Source organism: Apostichopus japonicus, chromosome 14 (assembly GCF_037975245.1).
Source record: "Apostichopus japonicus isolate 1M-3 chromosome 14, ASM3797524v1, whole genome shotgun sequence".
Taxonomy (NCBI): domain Eukaryota; kingdom Metazoa; phylum Echinodermata; class Holothuroidea; order Aspidochirotida; family Stichopodidae; genus Apostichopus; species Apostichopus japonicus.
The window spans coordinates 23,139,877-23,155,892 of NC_092574.1; the positions used below are offsets into that span (position 1 = coordinate 23,139,877).

General features: G+C 43.3%; 1 protein-coding gene across 6 annotated transcripts in view; it reads right to left on the minus strand.

Annotated features, from left to right (window-relative positions):
• The window catches only part of LOC139979522 (uncharacterized), a 148,388-nt gene that overhangs the window by 34,303 nt on the left and 98,069 nt on the right, over positions 1–16,016 (minus strand). For all 6 annotated transcript variants that reach the window (XM_071990426.1, XM_071990425.1, XM_071990427.1 and 3 more), the window contains one exon: positions 15,821–15,866. In XM_071990426.1, the coding sequence (XP_071846527.1) occupies positions 15,821–15,866 (46 nt within the window). The remainder of the gene's footprint in view (positions 1–15,820; positions 15,867–16,016) is intronic.

A 16,016-nucleotide genomic window follows, 5' to 3' on the forward strand; every position in this document is an offset into this window, starting at 1 on the left:
CTGGGCAATGTCTAGGTTATTGCCCAGAGTGGAGCCGTCTGGAAAACCCTGGTGGATGGCAGCGATGGCCGACCTGTAATTTTTGATTGTAGAGACTTGTTTGCCTTCTCTGAAGAGTGAGAGTAGGAACTCGGCAGTCTGTGCTATAGAGATCTTAGTAAGCAGTATCTGTCTAGGCCGGCACCACTGTTCGAACTTCCGCAGGCGGGAATCGTAAGTCTTTGCGGTCGTTCCCCTTCTAGCGTCGGCTGCCATCGCGGCAGCTGCCTCTGAAAAACCTCTCTGTCGTAGGGAAGACCGGACAGTTTCCAGGCAACTAACTGCAACCCCTTGATGTCCGGGTGGGAGAGTGTTCCCTGTCTCTGGGACAGTAGGTGGGGCTTGTCTGGTAGGCTCGCTGGGACGTCCATGAGGAGTTGGGGAATCTCTGCGAACCAGGGTCTGCGAGGCCAGAACGGGGCTATTAGAATAAACCTGCCCTTGGAGTTCCGGATCTTTCTGAGAACCTGCCCGACCATGCAAAGCGGTGGGAAGACGTAGGCCTCTAAGTGGTCCCATGGGAGGGACATCGCATCCGTGTGGTAGGCCTGGGGGTGGAACCGTCTGGAACAAAAGGTCTGGAGCTTGCTGTTTGTGTATGTTGCGAACAGGTCTATCATCGGCTTTCCGAAGATCGCGAAGATTCTGTTGCAAGTTTCTTGTTCCAGCGTCCATTCGTTGGGGTCTAAATGCCCCCTGGACAAGGCGTCTGCCATCACGTTGAGCTTGCCCGCAATGTGGGAAGCTCGTAGGATCGTGCCCGAATCCTCGGCTGCTGTTATCACCTCCCATGCTAGCCGGCAGAGCTTCTCTGAGTGGGTGCCCCCCTGCCGGTTGATGTAAGCCACCACTGTGGTGTTGTCCGTGAAGACCGTGGTTATTGTACCCTGTATGTGCTCGTTGAAGGTTTCCAGAGCTCTCTTGACTGCGATCATCTCCAGGATATTGATGTGGAATGATCTTTCTGTTGGGGACCACGTTCCCCAGGCTGTGCGGTTGCTCCAATGAGCCCCCCATCCGGTGAGTGAAGCGTCTGTCGTTACAGATGTCATTGGTAGCTCTATTGTGAAAGGTACCCCTTGACTCCAATTGTCTGGGTCGAGCCACCATCGGAGGTGTTGAGTGGTTTCCTCCGACCTGTGGATTGGTGTTGTCATGTCCGGATCTGTGGGGTCTGCGGACTTCAGGAGGTGAAGCTGTAGGGGTCGCATGTGTAACCTGCACAGTCGGACTACATCGACCAGACTGGCCATGAGTCCCAGGGCTCGGAGCCACATCATTTTGGGTGACTCTTGGTGTGACAAGATCTGTTGCGTGGTCGTCCTGACCGCAGTGATCCTTTCTTCCGAGGGTCGGGCTACCCCGGCGGAGAAGTCTAGTATCGCTCCAAGGAACTGGGTCGTCTGAGTTGGAGATAGTCGAGACTTCTTCTCGTTCACGATCCAGCCCAGCTCTCGGAGGGTATGGAGCGTTTTGTGTACGTTGTCGGCGGCCTCTGACTGAGAGCTCCCTACCACCAACCAGTCGTCGAGGTACACGTACAGGGTGACCCCTCTCCTTCTGAGGTAGGAGACTACCGCTCCCGCTATTCTCGTGAAGACTCTGGGGGCCGTGGACAGGCCGAACGGGAGCGCCCTGAACTGGTAATCCTGTTCTGCATACCGGAACGTTAGAAACCGTCGGTGATCCTTGTGCACTAGGATGTGTAGGTAAGCGTCCCGTAAGTCTACGGTCGCCGCCCACATGCCCTTTCTGAGTAGGGGTAATATTATATTTAGGGTTTCCATACGGAAGTGTTTTGGCCTGATAAATTTTGTGTTGAGGGGTTTTAGATTTAAGATGGGACGCCAGGTGTCGTCCCGTTTTTTGGTCAGAAAGAAAGAGGACCGGAAGAGTGGTCCCGTCCCTCCCGGTACCTCCACAATTGCCTGCTTGGCCAGCAGGGCCAGAATTTCCCCTTCTAGAATTAGGCGTTTGACGGGGTCTGTGGGTGTGGGTGTCTGTCTTCCTCCGCCCCCGAAGGGTGGGCTGGAGGAGAATTCTATTCGATATCCGTGTTCGACTGTGTCCAACACCCACTTGTCCCCGCCAATGAATTCCCATTGCTGGGTAAAGTTTGTCAGTCTCCCCCCCACCTGCGGAATGGCCGCGGTGAGGTGGGCACCCCTAGGGCTGGGAGGCGAACGACGGTCGAGTGGAGGAGCGGTCGTTGTCCCGTCTGGGAGGCGCTGTGCCTCTGCCTCCTCTCGGTGTCCAGGAGCGGGTCGGGCGGTATGCCGTTCCCCTGCTTCTTCCTCTGAGAGCTCCTCTGCTCAGTGGTCTGGCGGGTGCTGCTCTCGCTCCCCTGGTTGGCTTGTTCTCCCTCGGTCGGAAGGGTCTCGGTCTTTGTGTAGCCGAGGGTCTAAACTCCGATTTAGCCAGGGTCTCTCTCCGGGCCACCTCTTCCTGTAGTTTTTTCTGGAAGTTGCCTCCGAAGAGGTCCTCACCGAGCACTGGCAGAGCTAGCATTCTGTTCCTTGCCTCGGTTGATGGCCAGCGGATGGCGGAGACGACGTTCTCCCTGCGGGCTTTTACGGAACGTGTAGCGACTCTTGCAAACTGGTCGTATGCGAGCCTTACGAGGGGTCCTAGCAGTAGGAGGAGCTGGCCCGCTTCATCCCTGGACACCTGGCTGTCGTCCTCAGGGAGTTGCTGGTGGTGCCGCATAAGGACCTCGGCCGACAGCATTAGGACTGAGGCGAACTTCATGCCTGAGCGGGCCGCTGTGTCCACCTCAACTAGAAGTTCTTCCAGCTTTCTCTGGTCAGGAGTCTTAAAGGTTTGGGAAGATGAGGCCCCATGTTCGGCCTTCAGCCTTTCTTTGGCCTCCTGGGGGATGGTTGGGCATTTGAATAGCGCCCTCCAGGCCTCGTCTGGTACCCTGACTGCCCTGTCTGCCCTGGCTGGGAAGGCAGTCCACCTGTTCTTATCGGCTATGGCCTCGAATCTATCATAACATGTTGCGTCAACGGGCATGGTGGTCTTTGGCTTCGATGACATCTCGCCGGTTGCCGTGAGTTTGGACACCCGGCCTGCCTTCTGTGGCTGGGTCTCAGGTTCCTCGAACCCCAGGTGCCGTCTGAAGATGTCGGCCGCCCGTGCCATTAACTCTTGGGGGAGCGCTCCTCCTGTTATGGGAGCCTCCTCTGGTTCGTAGCTTCGACTAAAGCTATCTTCCATAGGATCGTAGTCGAGGGGTTCTGTGGGATCCATAAGATCCCCCTCGTCCTCCAAGCCGGATAGATTTACCGACGCTCTGCAGTCCAGGGCGTCTGGATCCGAGACCGGATGTGGGGCCGTAGTAGGGCCGGAGCCTGTGGAGCCTGGTGCCTTGTCGGTCACCGTGGTTACTCTCTGCTCTATCAGGGGGCGTAGTAGGCCGGTAAGTTGAGCCAGCCATGCTGGCTCCTCCTCCTGTCGCCGTCTCGGGGACCGGCGCCTCCTCTTCGCTCTCCTGTAGCCGTCGTCAGACGACTCTGAAGACTCGTCGGAGGTCGGGGAGTGTCTTCTCCTCTCCTTCCGTCTCGGGGATCTTGAGTGCGTTCCGGATCTATCTCTTCTAGGTCTGCGGGAGGTCTCTCTCCCCCTGCTTTCCCGGGTCGGGGTCTCAGTAGGGACCCGTCTTTCCGGCTCCCTCTCCGGCTCCCTGCTATGGGACCGGCTCCGTCTCACTGACCCTTCGATCGCACTCTCTTTCGGACCCGAGCTCTCTGTGGCCGGCGGCCCGCGCTCCATGGGTCTATCTTGCTGCGGTCCACACTGAGGCGTAACCTCTAGCCCGGCCGAGCAGTGCCTCTTCTTGAGAGGTCTTTTCTTGGCAGGAGCCTTCCCTTTGCTCCTGCCCTTCCCTTTGGTCGTAACTACGCCGGACGTCGCCGGGACCGTTAGGGGTACTCTCTCTTTCTCTTTCTCTTTCTCTCTCTCCTCTCTCTCTCCTTCGGCCCTCTCCTGGCCACTCTCCTCCACCTCTCTCTCTACCTCACCCTCTTCCTCTCTCTCTCCCGTCCCTCCTATATCCTCTGCCCCGATGTCGTTCGGGATCAAGTCTAGCTTGCCCTGCAGCTTGGTTCGCAGACTCTTGAGCCACTGATCAATCTCCTGCCACTGGGTCGGCGAGAATTTTATACAGACCAGGCAGGGGTCCCGTCTGGTGCAGGATCTGCACTTGGGGCATAGGTCGTGCTCGTCCCAGGCTCTGCCTGGCCGAAACATCGAGCAGCTGACACACTTCAGCTGGTTACGAGACATGCTGTAAACTCTCGAGTCAAGGAGGTATAATTCTTAGAGCTTAAAAATGAAAGCCAATGAAGCTAACAAGAGAACGGGAGATAATCTGGGGGAGGAACATGCTAACAGAGAATAGGTGGAACGTAGCGTAACCTAGCAACGGTAAATACAAACGCTACGAAGTGGCCTAACAACAATCAATACAAGCTGAAAAGAACGTGAGAGAGCAATATATATAGAAGAGGAAAATAATAACGAGTAAACATGCTATGAACATGAAAATACACGAAAAACAACATGCTACGAACATGGAAAAACATGAAAACAACACGCCTATAGCGTGGGGGAGGAAAATGGCGGGAACCTAAGCAGTTCGCGGAACTGCTACCCCCGCACAAAAAACGCCCGAAGGCGGAAACGCACTGAGAAAACAGTCCCCAAAACCCTCCCTTTCAACAAAAAGGATACTTATCGGTCTGGAAAAGACTGCAAAACTCCACAGAATCCGAATGAAAGGAAATTCCAACGATCGTATAAAGAAATCCAAGACAAAATTCAAGGGAAACTTCCACAAGAATTTTTGCGTGTAGACACTTTAATGGTAGAATGAAAAAGGAGTGACCGGGGGGGGCCCGGTCATAGAGGGCGCACAGTGTTATTATTTTACCAAGACTTTATAGGCACAGTAGAATGAAGTGCTAAGGTTGTGAGGAGACAGGTTAGCGAGGAGCGAAGTAAATCCTCCTGTTTGTCATAAAATGAACCATAGAGTTAACCTGTGATTACTGTATGTATTGAGGTAATGGTGGAACAGATAGATTGATATCAATACTGGAATCTGGTTATGCAGATCCATACCAAAGTGTACTTCCATGATGACAAGTTGGAGGACATTTCATTTAATTCACTTCCATACTTGTAGCTCATGATACACTCATTTGTAAAATAGTGATGGATTATTAATTACCCACAGATACTTGTTACAAAACTCTTTCTACTCAACTTGTGTAGATCCATATCCCAATCAATTTGCTGTACCTTTTAATACTTAGCACAGTGTAACCCTGTTTAGTAATGACTTCAAAAAAAAACCCTCTCCGGGTGAGAGATCTATGTAGATGTTACCTGATCATGAGTTTTAAGTGAAAACATCTGAAGTGCACATTATACTGAAGACTCGTTCACGACTTGTTCACATTTGAGAAAGCAAGGGATATCTGATACTGTAAGGGGCAATCAACTTTGTCAAGTGTGAATGCTCACATACTCAGGACCAATCGTGATCTTCCTTGTTTTTCAACATGATAGAGTGAATGCTCCAGGCATCATGCAAAACCAAGATCTCCTGTTAATTGCCTTTGTCACTTCTGCATGAACACAGACCGGCAAGAGTCAAAATGGGGAGGGGGGGTAGCTGAAGAATTTTAACTAGCTAATTTTTATTTGTAATTGATCATTGTGACCTTCTCGTGCTTGTTTAATGCTCCTTCTTTCTGGGTGATCAACCACCCAGACAAGTCTGGCATCCCCTCTCCATCCCCCATCCTATCTCTCTCCCCCATCCCCCATCCCCCACCCCCCACCCCCCACTCCCCATCCTCTCCTTTCTCCATCCTACCTCTCTCCCTCCCCCATCCTATGTCTCTCCTTTCCCCATCCTATCTCTCTCTCCCTCCTCATCCCATCTCTCTTGCTCTCCCCCCACTTAAGTATTAAAATATTCAACTCCAAGGGGTGATCTCTCACATATTTGCCTCCAGCCTTCTAATTTCTCCTTCCTTAGCAGGCAGGAATCATTATCCCCTATACCAACTGGTAAACACATGCCCACAGCATCTATTGTTGAAATGACTACCCTAGGACTCATATATCACACTGGCATCAGCAAACTCTTAAACATTATAAGTAATTGACATTTGTTTACACAAGTTTCCTAAATTGCTACACAATTGTAAAAGGAAGATGACAATTTAACTAAAAGAAGCTATTAATGAGCATGAGACCCCTAGCTTTTAACGGGAGAAGAAACGGCCGATGAGAAACTCCTGATGCAAAATTTCACCTGATGTATCACTTCTACTACTACTACTACGTAGAAACTATTTATAGAATTTCAATACGGTCTTTTACTGAACTTCCAATCATTTTCATTTTATTCCATGACCATACAAATCAACCCTGCCACGTCAATGATGAGGAACTTGTTGACGTATTTTCCTGTTTAACTGATCATCAATCCAATGACTGCATACAAACACCTCTACCCACAATAGACATGCCAGTGACGAAACAATAAATGCTAAATTCAGCAACCAATGCAGAGTCTGATGTGAAATCTATCAATGACATGTTGCACGTATATACTCTCTCTGACAATATGTTGGGGGATGCTGTCTAATAATTAAGCAAGGTAAATCAAACCATTACGCTTACTCCATCTATGCGTATGAATCTACGAACAGGAAAATGTTTAGAGAATATGATTAACTGAAAAAAGAACACTCAGAGAACTATGGCTGTAAAACAATGATCCTTAAGAAAAGTGAACAGTTTACTTTCATTTATTCTCACTTCCTCCTCCTCCTTATAAAGGATCTTCTTCCCCACTCCCCCCCCCCCTCCATTTTTTCTTTTTCTTTTCCTTTCTCATTTAGTTTATCAAAGAAGAGGAAATTCTGAGCACTCAAGATGAAAACACCCACAGGCAAAGTTGTGCATCAATAAATGGAGAATAGTGCATCAGAAGGCTCCAAATACCATCATCTCCTGGCAATAACTTAGGCAAGACAACTGACAGACTGCTGGACTGAACCCAGTTCACTTCATGTGCACGTTTTTAAAGTAATTGCAAAGATCAAGTTTCACGAAATGTGAGAAGAGACAAACCCCAAGAGGAAAACCAAGGCTGCCACAAATTTACAGGCAATTTGATTACGGCTTGTTTGCATTCACTGAAAACAAGACACAGATCTAATGGCCTGCTGCATGCTATTCTTCTTCCAGCATTAACAAAAGTGACTTCAAACATTTTGGGTAAGGTTTATTACAGTAATACTTGTGATCATTTGTGACCTGGCCACAATAGTGCACAAGGACCGGCACGGACGAAGTGAGCTAGAATGAATTACTGCTGTACATGTACAGCAATAGCATAAATCAAGACCAAAATAACCAGTGCTTCTAAATTATGATACTTGACAGCTTGAGTACAATAAAGCACTGTAAATTATCAACAGACTTTTGAATCAGCTTGTTCATATAAGAAGGTCACACTACATGAAGCCTACAGTGTCTACTTTGGAGCGATCTTCAGCTTTTGGATCTGATCTCAGTTGCAGGCACTGTGACCATTAACACAAAGGAAAAACTCACATTAAAACGATGACTTTAGCTACAAAAAATTAATTTTGATACTGTTTGTAAACCGTCAAAAACTGCTGCTATCGGTCATTGTTGTATATTTCTAAATTCCATTTTAAATTTTGGGAAAAATGACTCTTTAAGCAGTATCTGCAGTTAATCAATGAATGTGACAGGACTGCTTAGTCTTTGAGTCATGCTAAGTGATACCATTTTATGCACTGTTTGCCTAGCTGTAAATATGCGACGAATTCCATATTTCATCTAAATATTGCTATTTTTTTCCCCCTTTCCTTCTTTATCACATTATATTGCAACTGTCTTCTTTTGTTGAGAGACAAATTTGTGTAGATCAAATAAAAGCCCTTTCCATTCCCACTGCTCCGTAGATGTTTCTTACTCTGTTGCTGTCAATTCATTCCATCTTTGAATGTGGTTTTCATCTACGGATGAACGAAATCTGACGACAAACCCTGTTTCACACATTCAAACTCATGCCATCAAAACATCAGGAACAGCTCATACTCACTTGAATTTATTTAACGATGCGAGACCATAAAAGAAGGCTTACACAGGGGTCGTGACCAAATGTTGACCTATCATATAAAGAGTGACTTCATGTAAATCAAGACCAGATCATTCAGCTCATCATTTCATCTCGCTGAACAACAAGCCAAGCTAGCTTAACTGTAACCTACTTTAGTAGTCTTTTCTTCCTCCTCCTCCTCCTCATCAATGACGGAAATTTATGGACAAGATACTCTGGCAAAATTATCGCTATCCATTTCCCTCCAGCAGAATGCTACTTGAGGCGATAAAACAGAAGTTCTTACCATTCAACATAAGGGGTTGACATTATTTAATGGCATTTTTGTATTTTCAAAGGGAGAGACCAAAGTGAACAGTTTTAACTTCTTTTTCAGTTGTGTTCAATTTGGCGTCAGTTTGCCTTACGGCATTTACATGTAGATTGTTTCACTGTAGATATAAATATTCATGAGACACTTTCTTGTTACATCTCTTCTTTTCTTTTTCAGCAAAAATGGAAAATAAAGCAAACTTTTCCCTTCTTTCTGCCTCCAACAATTCTCTTATATATGAATATGTGATGGTATGGTGCATGAAAACCTTATTATCAAATAACTTAATTGTGTCCTCTTTCGACAACCAAGCAACACTCAATGATCATGTTTTGTGTTACTGATCCAGAAGAGGAAAGGTACTGTACTCTCTACATATTGAGTATTGTTTACAAATGCAGGCTGTTGATGCCAAAGTCCTCACTGGATCAATTCAAAAGGCAACAATCATACAAAGTTCGTTATCTCACAAAGCCCAAGGTGAAATATATACATTACAATAACATGTTCCACTTTATCATGTTAAAGTTTTTGTTTCAAAATTGTGACACACTTCACAAGGAATAATTTAAAACCCTTCATTACGGTGGTACTGGATACTTGTACATAGTTCAGCAGCATTTGTTTAATGTATGTATATGAAATAAGAATATACACACAGAAACTTTGCCACTAACTTGTGTTACAACTGATTTCAACAGTCTCAAAATGGAGAGTTACGATTAAGTGTTACAAACCGATTCCATCAGTCCAGACTGATCCAAGCAAAACCTGTCTCAACTGAATACAGGTATCGTGGCCTACACTATTTAACAACAATATTAACAGCAGGGAAACAACTAGTTGGCAAAGATATAGAAATTGCCATTCATTCATCCTTTCTTCGGCTTGACAAAGTTCATTGAACATGTCAAAATGGCCTATGTTATAATGCAAAACCATGTGATCAAGAGCCATTGGACTAACTTACTGTAGACCAGTGGGCAGTAGCGTTGATCAAAGGTATTGGACTGTAAGCCTCCTGTAGACCAGTGGGCAGTAGCGCTGATCAAAGCCATTGGACTAACCTACTGTGAACCTGTGGGCAGTAGGTGATCAAAGCCATTGGACTAACCTACTGTAGACCAGTGGGCAGTAGCGTTGATCAAAGCCATTGGACTAACCTACTGTAGTCCAGTGGGCAGTAGCACTGATCAAAGCCATTGGACTAACCTACTGTAGACCAGTGGGCAGTGGCATTGATCAAAGCCATTGGACTATCAACCTACAGAGGACCAGTGGGCAGTAGTGTATACCAAAGCCATATGACATACCCCCTGTAGACCAGTGGACAGTAGCATTGATCAAAGCCATTGGACTAACCTAATGTAGACCAGAGGGCAGTAGCGTTGTCCTAAGCCATTGAACATACCTACTGTAGACCAGTGGGCAGTAGCGCTGATCAAAGCCATTGGACTAACCTACTGTAGACCAGTGGGCAGTAGCGTTGATCAAAGCCACTGGACTTAGTTACTCTAGACCAGTGGGCAGTAGCGTTGATCAAAGCCAAGTACTGTACTTAGTTACTGTAGACCAGTGGGCAGTAGCATTGAGAGTCAGGTTAAGCCTTGGGAAAAACTGTCGTAGCAGACCCCCCACGTCCCCCCCCCCATTTTTGAAAAGAGCTCATGTTTCCCTCCAGTACATTATGAAAATGAGAATAAATGATGTATCCATCAGTTCCCTGGGCCCAACCATTGACACCCTGCGGTATATCCCCTGACTCTATCCCTTCCCTTTCTCTTCATATGCCGCCTATTGAATGTTTCTACCTACTGTATATGTGACATGCATGCATGTCACCTACAGTAGTTGCATGGAAACAGTGAACAAACAAAAATGTCACTGACATAGGTATGGTGAGAATAGAGTAGAATTGATCAGGAGAAAGGGTCAAAATTAAGGCAATAGTCTTAAAAGCTTGCAGCATACAATAAATGGACATATTACTGAAACTTAATTCCACAAGCTCCCCTCAAAGTTTGTGTTAGTTAGCAACTAGTTCCTAAATTGGTAAAGAGGGACACTCTTACCACTTGTTTTTTCTCCTTCTACATCCTTGTCCTTTTGTTCGGCTGTCACCAAAACAGGATAGAGAGCAAGAAAGGTGAAAACTGATATTATCCGTATAGGAATCTGATCTGGCCACTAAAGCCTTGAACTTGAAGAATGAACCCTTGAAGTATAAGTAACTTGAAGTACAAACCCCATCATTATTGTGTGTGTGTGTGTACGCACTGCAAGTACCCACACAGCAACTGTGATATTAAACAGTCAATGACCATGTGCAGCAGGTCTTGCTTTAATACCCTGTACATTACATGTACATTGTAATAAACATGATCATGTGACTTCACTGTTACTTTACCTATGAGACTGTCACCACTAGTGATCTTCTTTACTCTATATTATATTTTCTTTTGTTCTTAAACAATAAGCACATTCCCAGTTGCTCCTGCCTAGAGGAACAATAGGTAGGTATACATTAATAAGGAAAACTGTTCCAAACAAAAAAGAAAATTACTCAAATGCTTTTATAATTACTAACAGACTCTTCTGAGTTAAATAGATGCTATAAGTTTGGTACAGCAACACACTCTGCATACTAGCAGGGACGTCAGCCATTTTTTTTTTTTTAAACTTTCTCTCTCATTACACTTGATGGCCCCCAACAATATCAAATTTTAGCACCTGTGACTTTTGTTTTGATCGGGTAAAGAGATATATTCCAACAAAGAATGTAAAGGTGACTAAACAAGCTCATCCGTGACGGTAGTACTTTAAACTCCACCACCATGAACGAGCACAGCTTTACACAGGTGTATCTCTTCTCATCTAATCAAGAGTACCATTGGTCTCAGCCAACCTTACAAAAAAAGAGTGACTTATTTGGATGTTTGCCAATGTGAACCCTCCTGAGTAATTTAGTATCACTTTATACATATTTATATGTATTTCATGGATGATAAAATATAACTTAAATGGTTGAAGTGATGAGGAGTAGCCTATAAAACATTAGACAGAAAATCATGTAAACAGAGCATTTCAAAAGAGAGTAAAGACCAGTGAATGGGAACTACGAGAGAGGGACAGAAAAGTGACACAAAAAAATATTAAAGATCAATATTTTTATTTGACTTGATATTTTTCTTCTTTAGGAATTTTTCTCATTTCTCAGTCATCCATATTTTCAAACGATGAGTGCATCTGAAAATGATGGTCGATATCACGTGGAAGTTATATTCCCTGTTTTTCTTACAATCATTTTCTTTGCTCAGCAAGACACCGACATCATGAGTTTACAATTACACCTGCACCAGCACTATTAAGGAATTGGTCACTTGTTCAAAACTATGGAATCATGGGGTGGGATTATTAATATTTGATATCATGTTTTTCATTTGTCTGAGTTATTAGTTTCCAGGGGACCCTCTTAAGATTTTCATGTGTCAGTTCGTTGTAAATTTTCAGTTCCAAACATCTGGCAATGATTGTTACTGTGGCCACCTTACACTTTAACACTGCCATGTGTAACTGCCTATAAAGCTGGGATGTGGAACCTCTCCTTAGTGAAAAGTCTAGTGCTTCAAAGCTTTTTAGGAGCATCGGGTTCTTGATTTCTTCAGGAACCGTATTATCATTTCCCTCTTGACAGGTTTGAAACATACTATGGCCACATCAAGGGCCCTCCTGGATCATAGTGAGGGTTAATTCACATTTGAGAACACAAGGAGGATCAGCATAATGTTGTCCATCAGGGACCAAGGTAATAAAGCTGGTCAAGAACACTACTCCACATTTGAGAATGGGTGATGGAACAATGCTCATACGAAAGAACATTATGCAATTGCAACAAGGTCGCAATGATCGTTTACAAATCAAGTACCTTGTTGTAGTACTACAGTGCGCTAGTCTCCATTTATGCGGAAGGACATGGGACAACGTGACCAAAAGTTTGGGTCTATAGAACACGGAGCGTTCACACACAATCTTGATAAACAATAACACTAACACATCTATGCTGATGGCAGCAGAAAAATATTATACCTGTGCTGAATCATGCCTGGCACTGGGGGTGGGGAACTGGGAGGGGGGTAGGGAAGTTGGATGTAATGGAACCCAGGAACTTTAGTGGCAGCTCTAATCATGACCACTGACGTGCTAGAAGGTCTGTACTAATCTTTCAAACAACTTCGGCATTTCATTAGGTGTCCATGCTTCAATGAAGTTCACACAGTTGATTCCAAGACTACCAACTTATCATCAGAAGTTTTCTCATATTTTCTCTGGTCCCTTTGTGGGGCTCTGGTATTTCATCTCAACTTACAAATCACATTAATGCAGGAGAGAAAGAAACAAACAGAGAGATGCAATATTTTCTTGATAATTTATCAATGAAAAAAGATCGAACATTAATAAATGACATGTCAAAATCTTTATTACTGAAGTTAATACAGACACTTTTTATAAAACTGACTTGTAGTAAGTCAAACTCCTAATTGTAAGCATTATTCTTAGTATGTAACATGACAATCAACATATAATCACCATCAACTGGACTAGGCCGGGTCTGCGATAAAAACTGTTTCCGATAAAGTTACCATAATCTCTAACTGGGTAGCATAACTCATCCAATTTTCCACGTTGAGGCGATCCACCGATTTTCCATCAACTCAGGGGTATGTTACCTAATATTGCTCTAAGTGACTGCAATTTAATTAACTTATTACGATTCATATTAATTAACCAACTACTGAAAACAGAGTCGTTATTGTCCTTTCACGGATAATTAAATATTATGGCTAATTCAGAAACAATTTGCAAATCTAATATAATACACATGATCACTCCTCCTAGCTTTTCACTACATCATCATGTTGATGTCACTTATACGACTACACACTGAAGATAGGCTAGCTTGAAATAGACATGCCAAAACTATAATGTAAATGCCTTCAGTAACATCAGCACAGTAACAAAATACTCCTTAATCGCCCCGATTACAAATTTATGAACTGCAATATGGAGGTGTTACTACAGCTCAATGTTAACAAAATCCATCCATGTGTTGTTCTATAATAATCTAACATATGACAGGTACACTTGATATATATACTAACACACAGTTTCTACTAACAATACCAACACATACATCACAATAAGACTGTATGGTAGTGCTAACTGTTGTACAGGTCTCAACCAGTCAAAACACAAATGAAGGCTTACTCATGCTACAAGATTTCTAATATCAGAAATCAAGGTTGATCTGTGAAAGAATGCATGTGAAATTTCAGAAACTTATCCCTTAAAAAAGCCAAACTTACCCAGCAAAGGTTTCCCCTTGGATAAAAAATCAAGGAATCACAGGATGATCACACTGAAACATGGCTTAGGTATCCCAAAAGAATGGAATTAGTGGACTATAATACTATCAAAATCTTCAGCCATTCAATGTGTACACACACATTGGGCTGTCTTTGTGTACAAGTATAGTGCACTTTGTACAGGTTAGGTGTGTAAGAATATGTAATCAGTAGCCTGTGTGAGAGGTCTACACCATTCACATGTAGGGGGGTTTATTTTTTTGTGTATGTTACAATAGTGTGAAAACCTGGCAGTGTTGTTTTGGTAAGGATTATCAAGGAAGGGAAATTGTTGGATGGGTATAAACTTGGTAGTGTCAGAAAGAACTGCTTTGTAACCTGTCAAGGATTTGCTGTTGTGTAAAAACATAAAAAGAGGTCTGTCTTTTCTCTTTCTATTTTATTTTTTTAGAGGAAGTACTGAATAAATTGATGAAGTCATGATCAACAAGAAGGAAATAATTTGTTCCGTTTGGGAATGATTTTAATTTTCTTTATTGCTTTTAAAGAACTGATATTCAGTTTGCCAGGATTACAATCTCAAGGCAAGAGAATCCAGAGAAAACCAGAGAGGAATATGAGAGAACAATCAACCAATCTGCAGGTCAAGGAAACATTCATAACTCTAAGGGTTCTCACAGTTTGTGAAACATAATAATGTGGTAAAAAACTCTTGTGATTTCTCGACGAGGATGCCACTAGAACGCTTATTCAGGCTCTTGTGACTTCTAGAATTGATTACGCAAATTCTCTTTTAATTGGTGTAAACGAATCGAATATTCACCTTCTTTGATTGATTCAAAAATTCTGTGTCTAGGCTAATGACTAGTTCATCTCTTAGAGAACACATAAAAGCCGTCATAAACCACCTTCATTGGTTGCCAGTTGAATGTCGTGTGCATTTTAAGGTTTTAGTACTTTGCTTCATTTGTCTGATAGGCACTGCCCCTAATTAATTAATTGATTCATAAATTTCTATCAACCGACTTGTACGTTTGTCTTATCTATTTAACTTCATTGCTATTTTCATTTATTAAATTTTGGAAGTTTTATTTAGAAAACACTTATATTAGAGCTTACTTTTAGAATAAGTGCTATATAAATGTAATTTAATAATAATAAAAATATATTTAGCTCAATAAAATTGGCTGTTGAATGCTGCTGTATGTGCTGGTGGAAAATTTCAAAGCTTTCCATACGTGGATAATTGACAAAGCCATCTCTAGAATTTAAGTGGAAGTTCCATCAATTCGAGGAATTATTAGATTAAATTACGTTCTGCGGTTTATTTCTGTGATTAATCTTGTTCTTCAATGGGTAACAGAACAGTTCAGCAGAAACACAAATGAAAGAAGAGTATATTATATTAATGTTTCATCTATAAAGTCTCCCATCTTGTTCACAATCTAACAGATATTTTGGGGAAAAGGCTTTGAAAATCCTGAAGCGGTAGAGCAAAATTTTGAATGATTTTCTTTTTGCTTGTTTGACAGTCGAAGGAGGTCTTACTTTTGGTTGTCCGAACAGCCAATTCGGTTGTCCTTAAAATGTAACAAAATAACAAAAGAATGAACAATATACGTGTTGTAGAAGAGATGTGTAGTTTTGGTGAAACGAACACCAACTTTGGGCCAGTAAAACTCCCATTGGGGTTGATCATAGGCCTATATTTCTGTCATATTTCAGAATCTCTAAAGTGTTGATGGGCGACACCATTTTATCATTTTTTGCCTATTTAGGGTATTTAGTTACAATGCAATCTGAATTTGAAAATATCACTTTCACTAACTCCTGCCTCCTCCTATCCTCTTCTATCCCTCTCTTCTCCTACCCCCCCCCCTGCCCCCTCATAAAAAAGGTAAGTACAAAGAATTTCCAAGATACAAAACTTACCTCTTCCTTTTCACTCTCATCAGAGTTCTGCAAATCATCAAAACGTCTACAAAAGAAAACAAGAAAGAGAAAAAACATACAATATTAAGGTTGATTCACATAAAAAATGCAAATTTTAATCAAACAAGATTAACTGATGAAACTAAAAAAAATAGTTTGTGATACACATATGCTATGAACTGAAATAGTAATCACT